The 18,463-nt window shown below is 36.7% G+C and overlaps 2 protein-coding genes and 1 long non-coding RNA gene across 5 annotated transcripts; 1 reads left to right on the top strand and 2 right to left on the bottom strand.

The window, feature by feature from the left end:
- Positions 1–2,688: 2,688 nt before the first annotated feature.
- Positions 2,689–9,742, bottom strand: LOC113112989 (ras-related protein Rab-1A). The gene is made up of 6 exons (XM_026279052.1): positions 9,572–9,742; positions 6,900–6,972; positions 6,296–6,391; positions 5,627–5,722; positions 5,372–5,503; positions 2,689–3,926 (listed from the first exon to the last, which is right to left on the bottom strand). The coding sequence occupies exons 1-6, from the start codon at positions 9,583–9,585 to the stop codon at positions 3,729–3,731; spliced, it is 609 nt and encodes a 202-aa protein (XP_026134837.1). The 5' UTR covers positions 9,586–9,742; the 3' UTR covers positions 2,689–3,728.
- Positions 9,743–10,770: 1,028 nt separating this feature from the next.
- On the bottom strand, positions 10,771–14,187 carry LOC113112988 (uncharacterized). 3 transcript variants are annotated; one of them, XR_003293520.1, is made up of 4 exons: positions 13,060–14,187; positions 11,778–11,812; positions 11,323–11,408; positions 10,771–11,107 (listed from the first exon to the last, which is right to left on the bottom strand). It is a non-coding gene; the product is annotated as an uncharacterized LOC113112988 (long non-coding RNA). The 3 variants fall into 3 exon arrangements; XR_003293521.1 differs by lacking the exon at positions 11,778–11,812; XR_003293522.1 differs by lacking the exon at positions 11,778–11,812 and having other exon boundaries at positions 11,343–11,408.
- LOC113112987 (TATA-box-binding protein-like) lies at positions 12,599–17,549 on the top strand. Its single transcript, XM_026279051.1, has 8 exons — positions 12,599–12,836; positions 14,198–14,315; positions 15,735–16,060; positions 16,237–16,324; positions 16,496–16,587; positions 16,697–16,864; positions 17,133–17,227; positions 17,330–17,549. The coding sequence occupies exons 2-8, from the start codon at positions 14,262–14,264 to the stop codon at positions 17,407–17,409; spliced, it is 903 nt and encodes a 300-aa protein (XP_026134836.1). The 5' UTR covers positions 12,599–12,836; positions 14,198–14,261; the 3' UTR covers positions 17,410–17,549.
- The last annotated feature ends 914 nt before the right edge of the window (positions 17,550–18,463 follow it).

The following is an 18,463-nucleotide window of genomic DNA, read 5'->3' as shown; positions in this document are numbered from 1 at the left end:
TTAACTCCAGTTAGTTTGAGTTCTGCAAAGAGGGACATCAATGGTTTCAATAAAATATTAACATATACATACATACATACATATATATACACACATACAGACACACACATACACATATATATATATATATATATATATATGTGTGTGTGTCTGTATATATAAAATCACACTGTTTTTGCATCAAAATGTGAAGTTAACAGGCAGGACACAACATAAACATTAATTTTCTAAAAAAAAAAAAGTAATAATAACTTAACTTACATCAGTCTCAAAAGAATGAAGTTATCTTGTCTCTGGATTACAACATCTAAAAAAACAACAACATTATTTTAGTCTTAGTAAAAATAAAGATAACTTGATGTTATTCTGAAGTTTACTCTCCTTAAACCGTCTGTCCCTCTCTTCAGAAGAACACATCCTCCTCATCCTCACACAGGTCTGTGACTCCTCACACAAACAGCTTCTGTGTCTTTAACTCTCAGCGCGAGGACAATGAAGACACAAGCTTGACAAGTCTGAAATATTACATGTAAAACATACTTTTAACAGTTACCACTTCAACAGCCTCAAAATAATTATGCTAGTCTTTACTACACAATGCCGTTTCCTTTAGGAGACAAACATACATTCAGTTTAACCGCGAAAAAAGAGACAAATTCACATGAGCGTAACCGTGACCATAACCGTCTGTTAACGCCTCAAAAAGTACAGATAATGTTAAATCTTATGTAAATATGACAAAATACATTCACAGACGTTATATTAAAAGTACATCCTCCGTTCAGTACCGTTACATGAGGCAGTTAAGACCTCCGTGTCTGAGGCGAAAACCGCGTCCGTTTTTTTTAAAATATATATATATATAACGTTAAGCTCCTTTGTTTCCGCCTTTCATAAAACCTTCCGCCTTTCATACAACCGGGTAAACAATAAAAGATAACTTTACATTTTGAATATTTACTTACCATAGTCTTTCACTCGCTTCTCGCTTCTATCACGCTGAGAAAATGGCGGCTGCTCGCACTGGAGACGTACGATCTTATCGTGACGTGCGTGCTCTCCTTCACGTCCGCGTCCTCAACCCAGACCCGCTGGGTTAAACATTTTTTTTTTTAAACCTTATTTTCAACCCAAACTTGGGTTAAAACATCCCAAAGTCCTATCCAACGGCCTCAACCCAGAAGTTGGGTTGAAAAAACAACCCAGCGTTTTTTAGAGTGTAACAATCACAGAAAACTCATTAAAGTACTTCACACTGAACAGTCAAAAGCTTTACAATGTGCATCTCAAAAGCACAAAACACTCTTAAGATTGAATCCAGTGTGACTCTCAATCTGAAAGTTTCAGGGCCAGTGGATTAACAATGTGCACCACTCAGTTGATGCACATTCAACAGGCTGCTTAGGAGAGCTTTCAGTGTGAAAATGAGCACATGAAAACATTACTTAACATGATGACCAGATTAGAATGCTACTGAGCTAATTAAATGCTAACGTAGCTTACGGTTAACCTGACAGCTAAAGAGCCACATTAGATAGAATGGCAACCAAATGGTTTATCAAATAGTTTAAAAGATATTGCAATTTATGGCAAATGTTTAAATGGCAGATAAGCGGCTGGTCTGTCCCTGGCAAAATCAATATCGACTGATTCTGCATGACCCAAGGAATCCAGAGATCATGATTTTCTGACTAACTGTTCAAAATTTACTAGCAAAAATAGCCATTTGTCATATCTTATGATCCATAGGATGGTGATGTTGCCAGATTTGACATGGACCCTCAGATCATGGTGTTGATAAAGCCTTCTGAGTTTGGTTTCGATTGATCAAAGTTTGGCTGAGGTACAGCCTCTGAACCAATTTTGTTTCAACATTAAGTTCACATCACTTTTTTGTTTTTCACCAGTAGAGCCTAAATTTCTGGTCAATTATTTCTGTGCAGCTTGGTCCAAAGATCACCTTTGCTAATTCTCATAAGAATTGGACAAAATTTGGAAGAGTAGCAACACAATGGAATCTTAAAATAGCCATTACCGTAATGGGCAGAGTCCTAAAGTAAGCTACTGAATGTGATCAGAATGAAGAGACTATTTATGAACTTGTGTAGGTGCTCCTAGAGGCCCCAAAGTTAGTAAGAGAACTATTCATGACCATCACTACAAGTGTGCCAATTTTCATTATTTTGCTATGTTGCGTTCACAGGGCTGTCATATACTACCATAGCGAGCAAATAATAATAAAATAGATCCTCAATTAACTCAGGCTTTACAAATTTTTAATTTGTAAATTTTTAAATTAAAAGTAAATAAACTATTATTAACTAAAGCTAAAACTAAATCTGATTTTGTTTATTAAAAAAGCTGAAATATATAAAATTATTAAAAACTTTTTTTTAAAAAGCTGCCATGGCAACTAACTTAAAGTTTACACTAATAAAATTGACAAAAGCACATACAATTATTTAAATTTACATTAAAATTACAGTTAAAACTACAAATATAAAAATATACAAGCAAATTACAAATATTAATAAATACTATATTAGTAAAGAATACTAAAATATGAGTTAACTGCTTTTGGGTTGCAGCAAGGCTAACTTTAATCCTACATATACATATTAACATATACATATCCTACATAAGTGAAAAGTCCATCTGAAACCATACAAAATGATAAACTAGACATAATCGTTTTCAGAGTTCATTCAAAAAATGAATTCATTTGCCTTTATTATGAAAAAGAGAACATAGTGTTTGAGTCACATATGCGATTGTGAAATTTTTGCTTTCAATGTATTCCGCAGGTAAATGGCCAATATCGAGAGATTGTAGATTATTGGAACAATATATTTGCATATAAATGTTGAATAAATAAAACACAAAGGGTTTCTACATGTCCCACCAAGAATTGCAGACATACTGATATTGTACATGTGGTTGTACAATATTTATATTTATATATATATATGTTAACTGTTACACATCGGCATCGCGCAACAAAACTACAAGAGTTTACAGCCAACTTAAATGCAAAAGAAAGTAAAACTACTTGAATCATGTATTTAACTCTACAGAGAGGTCAACTCAGATCTTACACATATATACATAGTGTATATGTACATATATCTTACTAAACAGATGTAGGACTTTGAACCACTGCTGCCCAGTTCATCTCAACAGACAAAATCCTTGGGGACAGAAACCTACACATGCAAATATAAACAGTAAAATAATAATCAAGAAAGAATAAAGTAAGAAAAGAAAAGAAAACAAATGTCATTGAGTTTTGACCACAGACCAGCCCTGCAGTAGGAATGCAGTGAGATAAATACATTATTCTTGGAAACAGAAGATTTAAAATTGTTGAGTGAAAATGAAATCCATCCTTTTGTTGGGGTGTGGTTGGTTAAAAGCAGCCCCTGAAAGACAGCAGGGGTGAAGGGGACTGACCGTTATCAAATCTCAGACCTCTCATCAGTTTTAGTTTATGAAAAGCAAGGGAAGGTGGGGCAGCAGATTTTTGAATGTTTTTGGTAGTGCGGCTACATACAGTACAACTTGGGTAACTTAAACGGTTGACTGCTTCACACTCTCTTTTATTCCTTCTATTCTTCATATTCACTCTTTGCTCCATATCAAATGATCCATCCCCCTTTCTTTCTCCTATTCTGGGGGCTCTTGTGCCAAGATCCAGGGGCCGAGGTGAGAGGGTCAGGGTCGAGGAAGCCTCAGCAGCAGCCTCCAGATGCAGGCTTTACTGGAGTGCTCTGGATCTTCACGTTAGACTTCTCAGCACCCCCAGCTGTGGCTCCTGGGCCCATTCTCTTCTTGATCTCAGCAGCCATGGTCATGAAGGCCTGCTCCACATTAGTGGCATTCTTAGCACTAGTTTCTAAGAAAGGAATCCCAAGGGAATCAGCAAATTCCTAAAAATAAGCAAAGCAGTTCTTTCCGTTAGAACACTGGAAAAGTGAACAACTGCAAATCTTATGTGCGCAAAAAAACAATTATATCGGCCCCCGGTTTACCAAGATATCGGTATTGGCTGTACAAAAAATAAAATAAATAAATAAAAAATAAAATAAATATATCAGTTGACCACTCCAAAAACTCCAAAACCTAGTGAGCTGCCTATATATTCAGAAATTTAAAGCACAGTGTTGTCAACCACAACTAAAACCGTTTTAGTTCACTGAAATAGACACTTGCATGAAAAAAAAAAGAGGTTGCTTTGGCAACTTACTGAAATCAAATAAGTTGAAGTACTAAAATGACTAAAAGTGAATAAAATGAATTAATAAATAGCAGGATTAAAAACTTTACTAAAATCTTATATGATATTTTATATCATTATAAATCTTATGAAATAAATTTGCTCCTAACACAAAGGCCATTCTATTAACCAAATCCCACAATGCCTTCTGAACTCGAAAATGCCGGACAAAGTGAAAGAAATGTGAATCAAAAAATACTTAATTCAGTACTAAAATGTATCAGTTACATCAATTTATTAATTCCCATTGAAGTTTGCAATGTGTATTTCTAATGTTTATTACTGCATTAAAGGGTTAGTTCAGCCAAATATAAAAATTGTCATTAATGATTCACCCCTCATGTCATTCCAAACCTGTAAGACCACCATTTATCTTCTGAAAACAGTTTAAGATATTTTAGATTTAGTCTGAGAGCTCTCAGTCCCTCCATTGAAGCTGTGTGTACGGTATACTGTCCATGTCCAGAAAGGTAAGAAAAACATCATCAAAGTAGTCCATGTGACATCAGAAGGTCAGTTAGAATTTTTTGAAGCATCGAAAATACATTTTGGTCCAAAAATAACAAAACTTACGACTTTATTCAGCATTGTCTTCTCTTCCAGAAAACATGTCAGCAGCTCCGTGAAATGTATTTTCGATGCTTCAACAAATTGTAACTGACCCTCTGATGTCACATGGACTACTTTGATTATGTTTTTCATACCTTTCTGGACATGGACAGTATACTGTACACACAGCTTCAATGGAGGGACTGAGAGCTCTCGGACTAAATCTAAAATATCTTAAACTGTGTACCGAAGATGAACGGAGGTCTTACTGGTTTGGAACGACATGAAGGTGAGTTATTAATGACATAATTATAATATTTGGGTGAACTAACCCTTTAATTAATTGGCGTAGCAGCACACAATATCTACTGAAACCAAGATTCTCCTATGAACTTTGTTCTTATCCATGTATAACGTTCCAAATCGGTCAGTTATGAACTCTCGTTTTAGTTCGAAGGCAGTCTGACAGCAAGGCAGCTCATTTGGTTTTAAAACAGAGCCATCATAATAGTGAGATAAATTAAGTAATATGGAATACAGCAATTTTACCTTTGCTGTTGTGTAGTCCACCACTTTTTTTGTTGTTAAGTCACACTTGTTGCCAACCAATAACTTGTTAACATTTTCACTGGCATAGCGGTCAATCTCCTGTAGCCACTGTTTAACATTATTGAAGGACTCCTGAGTGCATAAAAAAACAGATTGTAACAAATACAACAGAGCAGAAATTAAAACCTGTATTTCAAGGTATTTTCACAGGTGTTTATAGTGAAATTAGGACACTTAAGGTTTGGAAGAGCTCACCTGATCTGTAACATCATAGACTACAATAATGCCATGTGCTCCTCTGTAATAACTAGATGTGATTGTGCGAAACCTCTCCTGCCCTGCTGTATCCCACTGTACGAAAGAAGGAATAATATGACACCTCAATTAAATGCAAATATAGGCTCAGAAAATATTACTTCAGCTACTTCAATAGTAGGGCAGGGTACTGACAAAGATTTCAAACGTCAACTCTTAACAAATGCTGTAAACTACACAGGGAACCCCAGTTAGTACATTAAATGTTAAAATTAACAACACAGAATTTAAAAGCTGTGACTTGGTTTCTTTTCAAAAGTAACACAACCTATTTTGAGTATTTTATGGCAGGAGTGCCAGTGAAGTTATAGTCACACATATTGATTTAATGTTAAAATTAATTAAATGGGTACTCAATATTGTTAACCCAGCACTATTCAACAGTTAGCAGACAAAGGTCTCTCTCTGACATAATTTACATGATCAAGGAAAATTCTTCATGATAAGAGCACTGACTTAACTCTGCTCTCTCTGATGGGGTCCCTAAAAAATTAAATGATACCATCTAAACGTCAAGTGTTCACTTTTCTTTAATCACATGCTTGTATATTCCATTCAAGTCATCTTATTCACCAACATTTATTCATTACAGGATAGAAAGGAACTTACGATTTGAAGTTTGATGGTCTTTCCATCTAATTCTATAGTTCTTATTTTAAAGTCCACACCGATAGTGCTAATGTAGCTTTCTGTATACGTGTCATCCTGAGAGAAGCAAAACAGGAGGTGAATTAGATGTTTCAGTAGTCAAATCTCTCCCTAGAATGCAAATGCATTTTGTAAACAAGAAAAAATAATAATATTGGGGGAAATCGTGGCCTAATGGTTATACAGTCAGACTTTGAGTCTTGGATGCGGCAGTGATTGTCAGTGGGGAAAATGAACCAGCGCTCTCTTCCACCCTTGATACCAAGACTGAGGGGAGACCCTTGAGCACAGCACCAAACCTTCAACTGCTCCACGGATGCCGCAAGAAAAATGGCTGTCCACAGTTCAGAATGTGTTCATTCTGTGTTCATTTGGATGGGTTAAATGCAGAGCACAAATTCAGAGTATGGGACACCATACTTGGCTATGCGTCACTTTTTTTTCAGACAGCTGATTATTTAACCTCTGCAACCTTTGACATTTAAATACTAATACATAGATGCAAGCATAAATTACGGCAATACCTTCATGAGGGCAAATACAGGAAACCATATAGCCTACTTACTGCAAATCGGAGAAGAAGGCAAGACTTTCCAACACCAGAGTCACCAATCAAGAGCAGCTTGAATAAATAGTCACTGTATGAAGAGAAAAAGTAACAAAACATTAGACAGTCAATATTTGTCCCCCTATTTTTGGCAGCCACAGTTCTGTGAAATAGACACAACCGCACAAACGTTAGTGACAGTCAAGACTTTCTAATGTATATGACAGAAGTCTTTTATGCTCACCAAGGCTCCATTTATTTGATCAAAAATACAGTACAATAGTAATGTGAAAATATTACAATTTAAAATAACTTTTTTGTAAGGGATGTCCTGAGGCGAACTTCGGGATCGTCACCGATCAAGCAATATTTTAGCTGATCAGTATCGGTTCAATTAAATTAAAAACAGTTGCATGGCTTAATATTTTCGTAGAAACCAAGATTTTTCAGGATTATTTCATGAATGGGAAGTTCATAAGAACAATTTTTTTGCAACAATGTACAAGTATTTACTGTACCTTTTGATCAATTTAATGCAATCCTTGCTGAATAAAACTACTAATTTCTTTAAAAAATATATAATTTGAATGAGTGTACCCATCATCTACCCTAAATCTCAAAACACCTGAACCTGCCTGCCCCTAAACCCAACTCTTTCTTTTGTTTACTGTATAATACATATTATATACTAGACGTATAAAGGCTACATTAGAAAGGAGGTCATTAAAATCCTCCTGAAACATGTGAAATAGGCCAGACTGTTGCATTTCAGCACTGTAACTCATTTAAACATGGGATAAATCAGTCACTGCTCCACTTTTGCATGCAAAAAATAAAATGTTTGTTTTACAGAAACAATGTGCTTGAGGACCTCTGAGGTCGGGAAACTTGAGTAAGCTGATCAAGCATTCCACAGAGAGGGAATTTTGCCTGTTGTGCTAAATCCTCAGGCCTTATTCAATATGCCCTGGTAAGAAAAGACCATAGGAAGGAAATCAGTGGATCAGCCTGGTCAAGACCAGCTCATCGACTCAGCAGAACAGTCTGTTTTCCCCTCAATCCTGCTCACTGCACTGAATTCAAGTCATGCTCTCCTTGTTAGGTTGACTGCAACAAATGCTCCTGTGTAGGGAAGCACTAAAAGCAAAAACTGTATGTGAATAGAATAAATAGAATAAGTAGGTGTAGTATAAGTGCCTTCAGCTAAGTATGGTCTTAAAAAAATTATTGTTTAAACATGCTGATCTGAAATTCTGCATTAAATCCTACATGGATGTAAAAAAAAAAAAGACAGAGACAATCCACGTGAATTCTGGCTTGCTAGTTTCTTTTATCACTATTCATGTTATTTCAGGAAGCCACAAGGTCTCTATGCACTTTAGTATTGAATCTTTGATAAAACTGAACTGAAAGAGAAACTACTAATGAGTGGTAACCACTGAACAACTATCATTATAAAAGCACCTAACTATGTAAACCTCTTATTCACCCTTTCTGACCATGTAAAAAAAAAATAAGAAACGGCTGATACTAAGCACATAAAGTAACAGAGCTGCTCAACACTCAGACTGGTGATAGTTGTAATAAAGTGTGTAGCTTGCATTTGGCATGTGACCTACACATGACTAGCACACAATAGAGGAAGGGATGGGCACTTCAGGTTCTTGAGACATATTTGACATCTGCACATTCAGACATTTAGACTGGAGTGTATAGAAACCTCACAATTCAGTGCCAATGAACACGGGAATCATGGCAGCAAATACCTTTTGAGATTATGTAAATTAATACTGATAAAGAAACAAAGACAGCACCAATCAGACTGGTGTAGTCTGGAAATGTGGCTATTATGCATGTAATCTTGGCAAACCACCTTTTATGTCGGAGAAAAATGCTGACTTTAACTTAGAAATTTTACTTTAGTGTCGAGTTGTACAGTACTTCTACACCTGTGATTAAAAGTGAAGTATTAAACAAGGCACGTGACTTGAAAAAAAATCTTAAAACACCTTTCTAAACTTTAAAAGCGGGGTTATCAAATAAATGAACGCGAATAACGATGATTTAACGTTACACATTAGTAACTTATTAGCCCACCATCCCTTTTATCCAGCTACTTAAACCGCAACCCTGTGTCTGACTAAATTAAGGGGTCAACGACAGGTTACCAAACATGTCAACGATCCTTAACCAGCTATTTATCCATTTCACCAACAGGTCGAGTCGTTTTAAAAGTAAGTGAAAACGGATCTGAAGACGTTAGCTTGCAACAACTAGCTTTCATAATAGTTTCCGATGAAGCCTGACAGACAGCATGCTTTTTAATGGCTTGACAAAATACGAAGTGTTAACGGTGTGATATGACTAACTAATGACTCACTCATAAATTTAACGCGTCGAGGATGGATATTTAAGCCGGCTGAGCTTCAACAACAGCCGTTTAATGACTAATAATCATAAAAACACTTCTTTAGAGAAAGCTAGGTGTTAAAAAATGCCGGTTTTGAAAAGCAAGGTGCTTCCCGGCTTTGACGAAGTGAAATAGATAAAATACAGTGATGTTAGTTGCTGGTAAGATTAAACATCTAGTCATAATTGCTGCAGCTGCTGCCTGTCAAAAGTAACGTTAGCTACAGGTACATTTTGAGCTCAATAAAGACAAACAAGGAGTGTATAACTCAACCACTTACTATTCGGGATTCATCGTGGACTGGACACTGTGAAAACCGGTTGTCTTCTAAAAAAGCAACTCCGCGGCGTGAAGGTAAACTAGAAACAAACCCTCTTCGTCCTATTAAAAAGTAACTAGCTGGCTAGCTACTACCGCAAAGGCTAGTCGGTTAAAACCCAAAATGGCTGACTCTTCAACCAGGAAATTGGTACTCCTTAAACAGATTGCGTAGGCAATGTCGTCATCATGACCTGTGCGGAAGTTGTAGTTCAAATCAGAGATAATTTGGCTTGCGCGAATGGAAAACGTCTGTATGAAGAACTACAACATCCACCTCGCTTTATTAAACATTTACGATGAGCTCATAGTGACTTGAATCGTTCACTCCGAGGACTGGCGCAATCCTGCCCCCTATCAAGTGGGGTAAAATATGACGTCATTTGTGATACGTGGCATTAACTAACGCGAGTGAGTCTGTGATCGATACGTGTAAAAAAGACTGTGAACCACCAGACAGATTTTTATTGATTATTAAGAATAATGAACAACGTTTTTTTTTTCATAAACAGAAATTAAAAACAAAATGTTAAAATGCAATGTCGTTTTATGACCAACCAGTCCTAATGAGGAGAAACTATACGTTATTTAAATAAAAATACGATATTTATGTTGGTTAATGACTAGCTTTATGTATATTCAGAAGGTGTTGGCATAGTCCGCTTTTATAGTATCCGCTGTGAGAAGACCAGAAACTTGGATTAGCTGCAACAAAGATGCAAAAAAATAAATTTTATCAAGAGAAACGATAAAGAACCCTTACAAATGTGTAGGTTCAAACTGCATTTAATCAATATTCATCATATCGAAGTCAGAAAATACAGTGGACCATATAAAAGGTGTTTACCTTCATATTCAAAGAAATAAACCAAATTTCAAAGCATTTATCACCACCTGTTCAGCGTGACAGGCTTCACTGGGACATGAGCCCTTGATAGCAGAAAAGAGATGAGAGAAATACGGGCCAGATTTAATTTACTATAGCACAAACATTTTTCTAATGGTTTGATAAGATTTTTATTTACCGCCTTCACTTTACACCACCTCTGTCATCCGAGAAACACAACCTTCAGGATACCCAGATCCTCACTGTTACGAACCCCGTTATTAAAGTGCTCGTTATAAGGGGTAAGCAACATAAAGACACGCGATGTCAAGATAGCAATTTGAAATAGTTTATTATTGGATCAAAACTCACGTATCAGCAGGCAACTGATCAAGCACAGATATTGACAGACATAGACCAATGCAAAATAGAACCAAACAACATTCAAACACAGCTGAGCAGCGGCTGGCGGAAACATCATGACGCACACAGGACTCCTCGTCAGTCCTGTCAAACCCTTCTCTCCCAGTGTACGTCAAGCTCTAAAACACAGCGCTAAAACAGTGATCACAACGATGCGGAAAACAAACGTATTCATCAAGTTCCACATTCTTCTCTCTTCACTCTGATGTTAGAGCAGTCTAGACACTAAACCGGCTGCAGGGGCGGAGCCTATTAAGAAAGAGAGTACCGGATCAATGAAAGAGATACACACAAATACACGTAACTTTGGCCGTAACATCACAGTATTAGCATGATATGTACTACTGTGTGCAAACTTTTTTGACTAATGCAAATTAAACCTTCACATTTTGATACACTGGGAGTCTGGGACATAGCCCTATGAATTAACATTGAATTAAATAAGGTGAAATTTTAATTTATACCGAAACAGAGATACATATACTTGTCTCATCAGCTACACAACATGAAAGCTTGGGCAGTAGCGTGATTTTGTGTCCATCTCCTGTAGCTGTGGACAGAAGAAATATATATAGTTATATTCTCCAAGTGTAAAGTCTCCAAATGACCTATACTGAATATTCAATTGTACAATCAATGTAATATTTACAAAGAAACAATGCCTTAGTAAAAGAACAAGCTCAGATAATATGTAAAAAAAAAAAAAAAAAAAACCTGCTGCGGCACCCACCTGAAAATACAGAGAACATGGTTGTAACTTGTCATAAAAATTTATATAATTTTTGTAATAGCAAAGAAGGCTATGATTTGTTTGTCGCTAAAAAACATTAGTACACATGTGTTCAATATTGATGTAGAAATTAAGATGACTTCAGATAGAACAACAATGGAAATTTTAAACATTTTTAGCCTAACCTACCGTTATGTTACCAGTTAGATCAAGAGCTATAAGACCTATGAGAAAGTAAACAAAGTTAAGCTGCAATATATGTGTAATACATTACTCAACTAGACCTACTAAATCATCCAAGCTCTATGGTATAAATCCAACATATAATAAATTATATACAATGGATATGCAATGTTTATTCATAATCAGAAAATTAAAACAATGTTGATTGTGTGCTAAATGTCACAGTTTAATTTTATTATATAAAGCCATACTTTGCTCAAAATTAAATTAAAATAAAAAAATTATTTACACAACTACAACGTAGTCATCTGACTTAAAAAACAGGTTTGCCCCACATATGATTCACTCATCGAGAAAGTTTTCACATTATATGAATCTCTTGCCTATCATATCATGCCTTTTCCTTTTGGAATTTATAAAAACACAAGAAAATGTAATTAAAATCAATAAGCAAGTATATATTCTTCCTATGGATTTAAATAATGGTGGAAACAGTTGTGTGTGAATACCAAGTAAGCAATAGCTGAATAGTCAGAGAGCATGTTTTCATTGGGTTCAAATGTAAAACCCAGTTCCTGTGCAAATGCTACTGGTCCATCTCAAACAAGCAAACTGTGAGGACTGTTCTCAATTACTTTGTGAGCTACAAGATATGACTGTGCAATTATATATGCATTGTTGTTGTTTAGAAAGTTACCATTATATAGAAATTTACTTACTATGTATGACACATTTAATAAATACATTTCAATACTTCCAATAACTAAAATCTGCTTACATTAACAAACATAGTCTTGGGATTAATATAAAGAAAAGGGAATGCAGGTAGTAAGAACAGTGAGGATTTTGTTGTTGCATAATTTCCACTTATGTTTATATTTTATTTATTTATTTATTTTTGCTGTTTAAATTAATTTTCATGAACGTAAAACCCACTATGCACCGGAAGCGCATTATTAAAGTCGGCGGAAGTTGTTGTACAATCTTGTGTTTTGCGCGCTGCTGGAGCTTTTCTGCGCGAACCCATTGCCAGTCTGAGGGATCCTGGCATCCTGCAAATTAACGGTTTGTTTGGACGTCTGTTCATTATACCCTTTCGGTAGAGAGCGCTGTTGTGAATGTAGCATGAACTCTGTTGAGTGTCAGTTATGTTCTGTTAAGCCGCGTTTGTGATGCGATATTACATTGATTTGAGTTTCCGCAGAGCCACACTGCAAATAACATCAGCACACCCCTCTACCCTACTCTTGGTGTGACACGTTTTATATGTTCTGTAACGTAGACTAACCATGTTCCGTCCACTTTTCACCGCACGCCAGCGAGCACTCCTCCGTTGTTGAAAGACAAACATGCATGTTTGTGTGCTCATTTTCCGGGGGAATACTTATTATACAGTCTACACTTTGATTGATGTCTTTAGGACCAATAGTTTTTGAGAAAACTGCGGAAAAGTACCACCTCCGCCACTGTACGGAAGATAACGGTGTTCCTTACAGGCTTATAATGGTGTTCCGTACAGCGCTCATAACTGGATTTTATCGGCGAAAATTGACATGCAACTGATCAAAAGTGAACTTTTTATTTATTTTAACTGCAAAAAATAAAATAAAAAAAATGCTGCTTTAATAAAGGGCGCATGCGAGTTAAAAACATGATTTTGTCGTGATATTAATTATGACATGTGAGTTAAGCATGAATCATGTGAAAGGTTAGTGAACATCATTTCCATATCTTTCTGAAGAAGCAGAAGACGAAGGGGCAAATCATTTTGCACTGATTAATAATAATAAATAAAGGTTAACCAATGTGAAAACTTCATAAAGTAATATCTCTGCTGCCTGTCTCAGGTGCTTTAACAATCGATGCTTTAACATCCCCATTTCAAAGCATTTATTTAACAAAAGGTGATATATTTAACAATTTGTGATTAATACAATATTCATTTAAAAAAGGCTGTAGTACTGTGGGAAACATGAGTGGAATAGAAATGTATATTTTCGCTGCTCTAGTTGTCTTCCCTCTCAGACTGAAGTTTTGATGTATTTCTTCCCCACCGTTCATTTTCAAGCGCGGTGGGCGCAACGAGCAAACTTAACGTTACTCAAAACTTACTGAAACAAACAGAGGACGTGTCTATGTTAAGATCGGGGGTTAAAGAGAGAAACTTAAGGATGACATAGATATATAGTTTATGTACGAACTGTAATAATTTATTCTGCAATCGGCGCTAAAACGTCACCTGTACGGAACCTTGCTACTTTCGCAGTCTTCATTTTACAACCGAACCATTCAGTTTTGTTCCCCCTTAGAAATGCACAGATCTGTGTCTACAATGCAATTTCTCAGTTGACATATTGCTACGCTGTTGTGTGAATGTATGTTTCATTGATTGTTTTGTGTGTGTGTGTGTGTGTGTGTCACAACAGGCCTTTTGGGGCTAAGCTAGTCCTGAAATCACTACTTGGCTGTTTTGCTTCATAACCTGTCAATATGGAGCAGAACAACAGCCTCACTCCTTTCACTCAAGGGCTGGCATCTCCGCAGGTGAGTAATGCAGGGTTGAAGAAGCATAAAAACACTGGAACACTTTACACCGCTTTTAAAGTTTGCACAGATTTTAAGACATTAGGAGGAATCATACACTTGCTGACTTTGTCAGAGAAAAACTGGGCATCATACACCAAACCAGGGTTTTTTCCAAAATGAGATGCCACGGAACCCCAAATATTAATGTGCGAAGGGAACTCTATAGATTTTTGTGTAAAGCACCTCATTATACTATGAAAAAAAATTGTTAATATGCCTGTACTATTATTTGGAACAAATTTAGCTTTCTTAGGCTACATTATTACATTGTCTGTTCAACATAGTATTGAACTGTTACATTTATAATAAATGAATCTTAATGAACTAAATCAAATTTAACATGTCATCAGTGTGTTCTAAAATTGGCTCCAAATATCAAACATGCTGGATATCCTATGACTTCAAAAGAATCAAAGTCTAAAGCCAAAAAAAAAGAAGTGCCAACTCCGATCTCCTCTTCCACACTGTAATTCTGAGCAGAATACATGTAGTATATTCCACCTTTTACATAATCCTCAGTTCATCGGTACTAGTGGTCAACTGATATGTGTTTTTTGACTGCCGATATCTTGGAAAGCATGGGGGCCAATTAATATTAAAAAACATTTAAATCATTTGACAATGGATTAAAAGGTAAATGTGCAAAAGAAACATGCTTAGAATTTAGATGACAGTATTTTTCACAAATATTTAATACAAATATAATTCAAAATAAAGTAAACCCTGTAACCTAGGAATCATATTTTTCAAATAAAACCAGGGTAACACTCAGACAGCACACTGAAAATGACATGAGACAGTGGGTAAATGCATAAAGCACAGCACAATTTGAAATCGCGAGTTTAAAGCATTCAGTTCACGTGGACTGACCATCCCGCAGAGAACACGCGATCATTCTGGATCTACATACACACTTCACAAGATCTCACAGCTGGATTCAACTAAGCTTGCAAAGTTTGTGAAATGTTTATTAGTCATTCAAATATTTATTTAAATAATATAAATGTGTATTTGCTTAATGCTGACGGCAAATGAGAAAGAATTATAATGTTTGCTTTTCTATTACTAATAGGCCTAATATAAAAGCAATCGTTTTAATACTTCCTGTATACATTAATTCCCTGATTATTAGACCGACTTCTATCCATATTAGACAGAACTGTTAATGGCGATGACGAACAAGAGTGAGAGTGTGAGCACTGTGTGCGCTCCGGCGCTGCCGTTCTTATCACTATCAAAATAAAGTCCCGCTTCGAACATATTGGCCGAAATACTTATCGGCCGATGACGATATTTGAAAAATGCCAAATATCAGCCAATACTTCGGCCTTGGCGAGACCACTACATAATGTTATCTGACCTTGCATCTATTTAAAGGGAGCCATGACACCTGTCCTGCCCATTTGCAGTCCTATAATGGAGTTCGGCACGGGCCTTACACCACAGTCAGTGCAGAACACCAACAGCTTGTCCCTTCTGGAGGAGCAGCAGCGACGGCAGCAGCAACAACAGGCAGCCTCACAACAGCAGGGTGGGATGATGGGAGCTGCAGGCCAGACACCACAGCTCTACCACTCGCAGGTCTCCACCACAACGGCACTGCCAGGCAACACGCCAGTGCATACAACACCTCTCACCCCTATGACTCCCATCACTCCTTCCACACCGGCCTCAGAGAGCTCTGGCATCCTTCCCCAATTACAGTGAGTTCTTAAGCTGCCGCCATCACACAATCCTGTCAAAAACATTGTCAATTGGCTTTAAGATGGGGGGAAAAAAGTCAAATGAGATTATCACATGAGTGCCCTATGTTTTTTCTATGGTCTACAATATCTGTCTATTGTGTGCAAAAAAAAAGTTATTTTCATTTGTATTTAAGGAATATTGTGTCCACTGTAAACTTGGGGTGCAAACTTGATTTGAAGACAATAGCACTTCGAGCCAGAAATGCTGAATATAATCCAAAGGTAAAACTCGTTTTAATTGGGACCTTTTAATTTTTACCTATTGCAAAGATTACAGTTGTAGGAGACCACGAGTAGATATTTTCTGAACAAATCTTTTTTTAGCAATGTCTTTTTTTTGGCAAAAACATCCATTTTGATTTAACACAAATATACATCAATTAACCCTTTCAGCGTTTTGCTGCTGTCATCATGAGAATACGAGAACCCAGAACAACAGCTCTCATCTTCAGCTCGGGGAAGATGGTGTGTACGGGAGCGAAAAGGTACAAAAGCCACCTGCTGCCTTGCTGTCATTTTTTTCCTGTCACACAGTCTTGTAGAACAAACAGCAGTGTGTGAGTTTGCCTTTCTTTTGTGCACTCACTTCTGCAGTGAGGTACAGTCTCGATTGGCAGCCAGAAAATATGCCAGAGTGGTTCAGAAGTTGGGTTTTCCTGCTAAATTCTTAGACTTCAAAATTCAGAACATGGTGGGCAGCTGCGACGTCAAGTTTCCCATCCGATTAGAGGGCCTTGTGCTTACACACCAGCAGTTTAGCAGGTTTGTTTTTATTATTTATTAATATTATTATTATTTTAATACATCACATTTTCAAACTAAATTAATACTTTTGTGTGTCCTTATTCTGAATAAATGTACATCTACACTATTACTGTTTTTACCACCTAGGTTGGATATTGATTTTAAAGGTCTATTTTACTGATATACTAATGTATTTGCAATCCTGTGATCTATTATTCAAGTGCGAGCAACATTCTGACTATGAGAAATTTGCAACCCTAATATACTGCTGATGCTTTTTCCCCAGCTATGAACCGGAGTTGTTTCCCGGATTAATCTACAGAATGATCAAACCCAGAATTGTTCTTTTAATATTCGTTTCAGGCAAAGTTGTACTCACAGGTGAGGTTATTGTTGTATTTAAAATGGTAAAAATAATACCATCTAATGCTAGTATAATATTACTACACTGAAGTTGCATAATGAAAGTTCCTTTATTTCCAGGTGCAAAGGTTAGAGGAGAGATCTACGAAGCATTTGAGAATATATACCCCATCCTGAAAGGATTCCGGAAAACCACGTAATCTCGTTCTGTTATCGTTGATGAACTACTTCCTGAGCCCACCGTGTGACCTACGCAGTTTTATTTACTTTTGTAAGCCTGTAAATATGAAGAACTCATTTGCTTCACTCAGAAAGTGAACAGATTTGAGCTTTAAAATGCTTTTATTTTTGCATTTTAAATGTTTTTCACCTGCCATTTGGTTTGCAAAATACTTTTGTTTTATCCATGTCTGAACATTTTAACATTTTGAATTATGGTTTTATGATACAAATTTTAGCAGGTTTTATATGTTGTTGCATTACTGATTGTCTGTCTGTGAGAGGAATTCACATTCACACTTATTCTTTTATCTGACGCTTTCATCCAAAGTGATTTACAATTGCTATATATGTCAGAGGTCGCACGCCTCTGGAGCAACTAGGGGTTAAGTGTCTTGCTCAGGGACACATTGGTGTCTCACAGTGGATTCAAACCTGGGTCTCTCACACCAAAGGCATGTGTCTTATCCACTGTGCCAACACCACCCCTGAATGTGGTTTTATTAAGGAAGTTTGGGAGGAGCATGATCAGCTAATCATCCAATTTGGCACAGGTGCATCTCGTTTACATAATCATCTTAACTAGCACACAAGCGTATATATATCCAGTCTTCCTACCTCTTGTCCCAGGACAGTTTTATGCCATCCCTCCTCCACCCCAACTCCTCACTTCTAATCTATTTATCCCAAATTAGGGATGGGGGAGTTATTTGGGTCTGGGCTATGCTCCGGGCCCGGACCCCTCCCCCAGGACAGCACGCCAAAATATGCCTACTATTCGCCTTCAGATTAGATATAAGGGTGAACTCGTGAATTAGTCTGTGGCAAGCAATGCCCATGTTGACCAGTGCAAGGGAACTCTTGTTTGGAGGAGAGCATTTAGGTTCTTTTCCAACAAAGCTTTGCAAACAAGTTTGCGGATTGTTCAGTTGTTAAAGTCATCATGTTAAGTTTTCAAAGGAGATTGATGGATCTAACGATTTAATTTCCATTTCATTGAATGACGTACTGTAGGTCTCCCAATAGCCCCATATA

The sequence above is a fragment of the Carassius auratus genome, chromosome 13, assembly GCF_003368295.1.
Source record: "Carassius auratus strain Wakin chromosome 13, ASM336829v1, whole genome shotgun sequence".
NCBI classification, from domain to species: domain Eukaryota; kingdom Metazoa; phylum Chordata; class Actinopteri; order Cypriniformes; family Cyprinidae; genus Carassius; species Carassius auratus.
The sequence above is the reverse complement of the archived record's forward strand: the minus strand, read 5'-3'. Positions and strand labels throughout refer to the sequence as shown.

Bases quoted from the DNA above. Each gene is read 5' to 3' on its own strand.
- LOC113112989 (XM_026279052.1), bottom strand. The intron at 6,392-6,899 runs GTAAGTAGGCTA...TGCTTCTCTCAG, and splicing joins GCCTTCTTCTCCGATTTGCA to GATGACACGTATACAGAAAG. The intron at 3,927-5,371 runs GTAAAATTGCTG...GCTTATTTTTAG, and splicing joins TGGACTACACAACAGCAAAG to GAATTTGCTGATTCCCTTGG.
- LOC113112987 (XM_026279051.1), top strand. From the start codon at position 14,262: ATGGAGCAGAACAACAGCCTCACTCCTTTCACTCAAGGGCTGGCATCT. The intron at 14,316-15,734 runs GTGAGTAATGCA...ATCTATTTAAAG, and splicing joins AAGGGCTGGCATCTCCGCAG to GGAGCCATGACACCTGTCCT. The intron at 16,588-16,696 runs GTACAAAAGCCA...TCACTTCTGCAG, and splicing joins GTGTGTACGGGAGCGAAAAG to TGAGGTACAGTCTCGATTGG.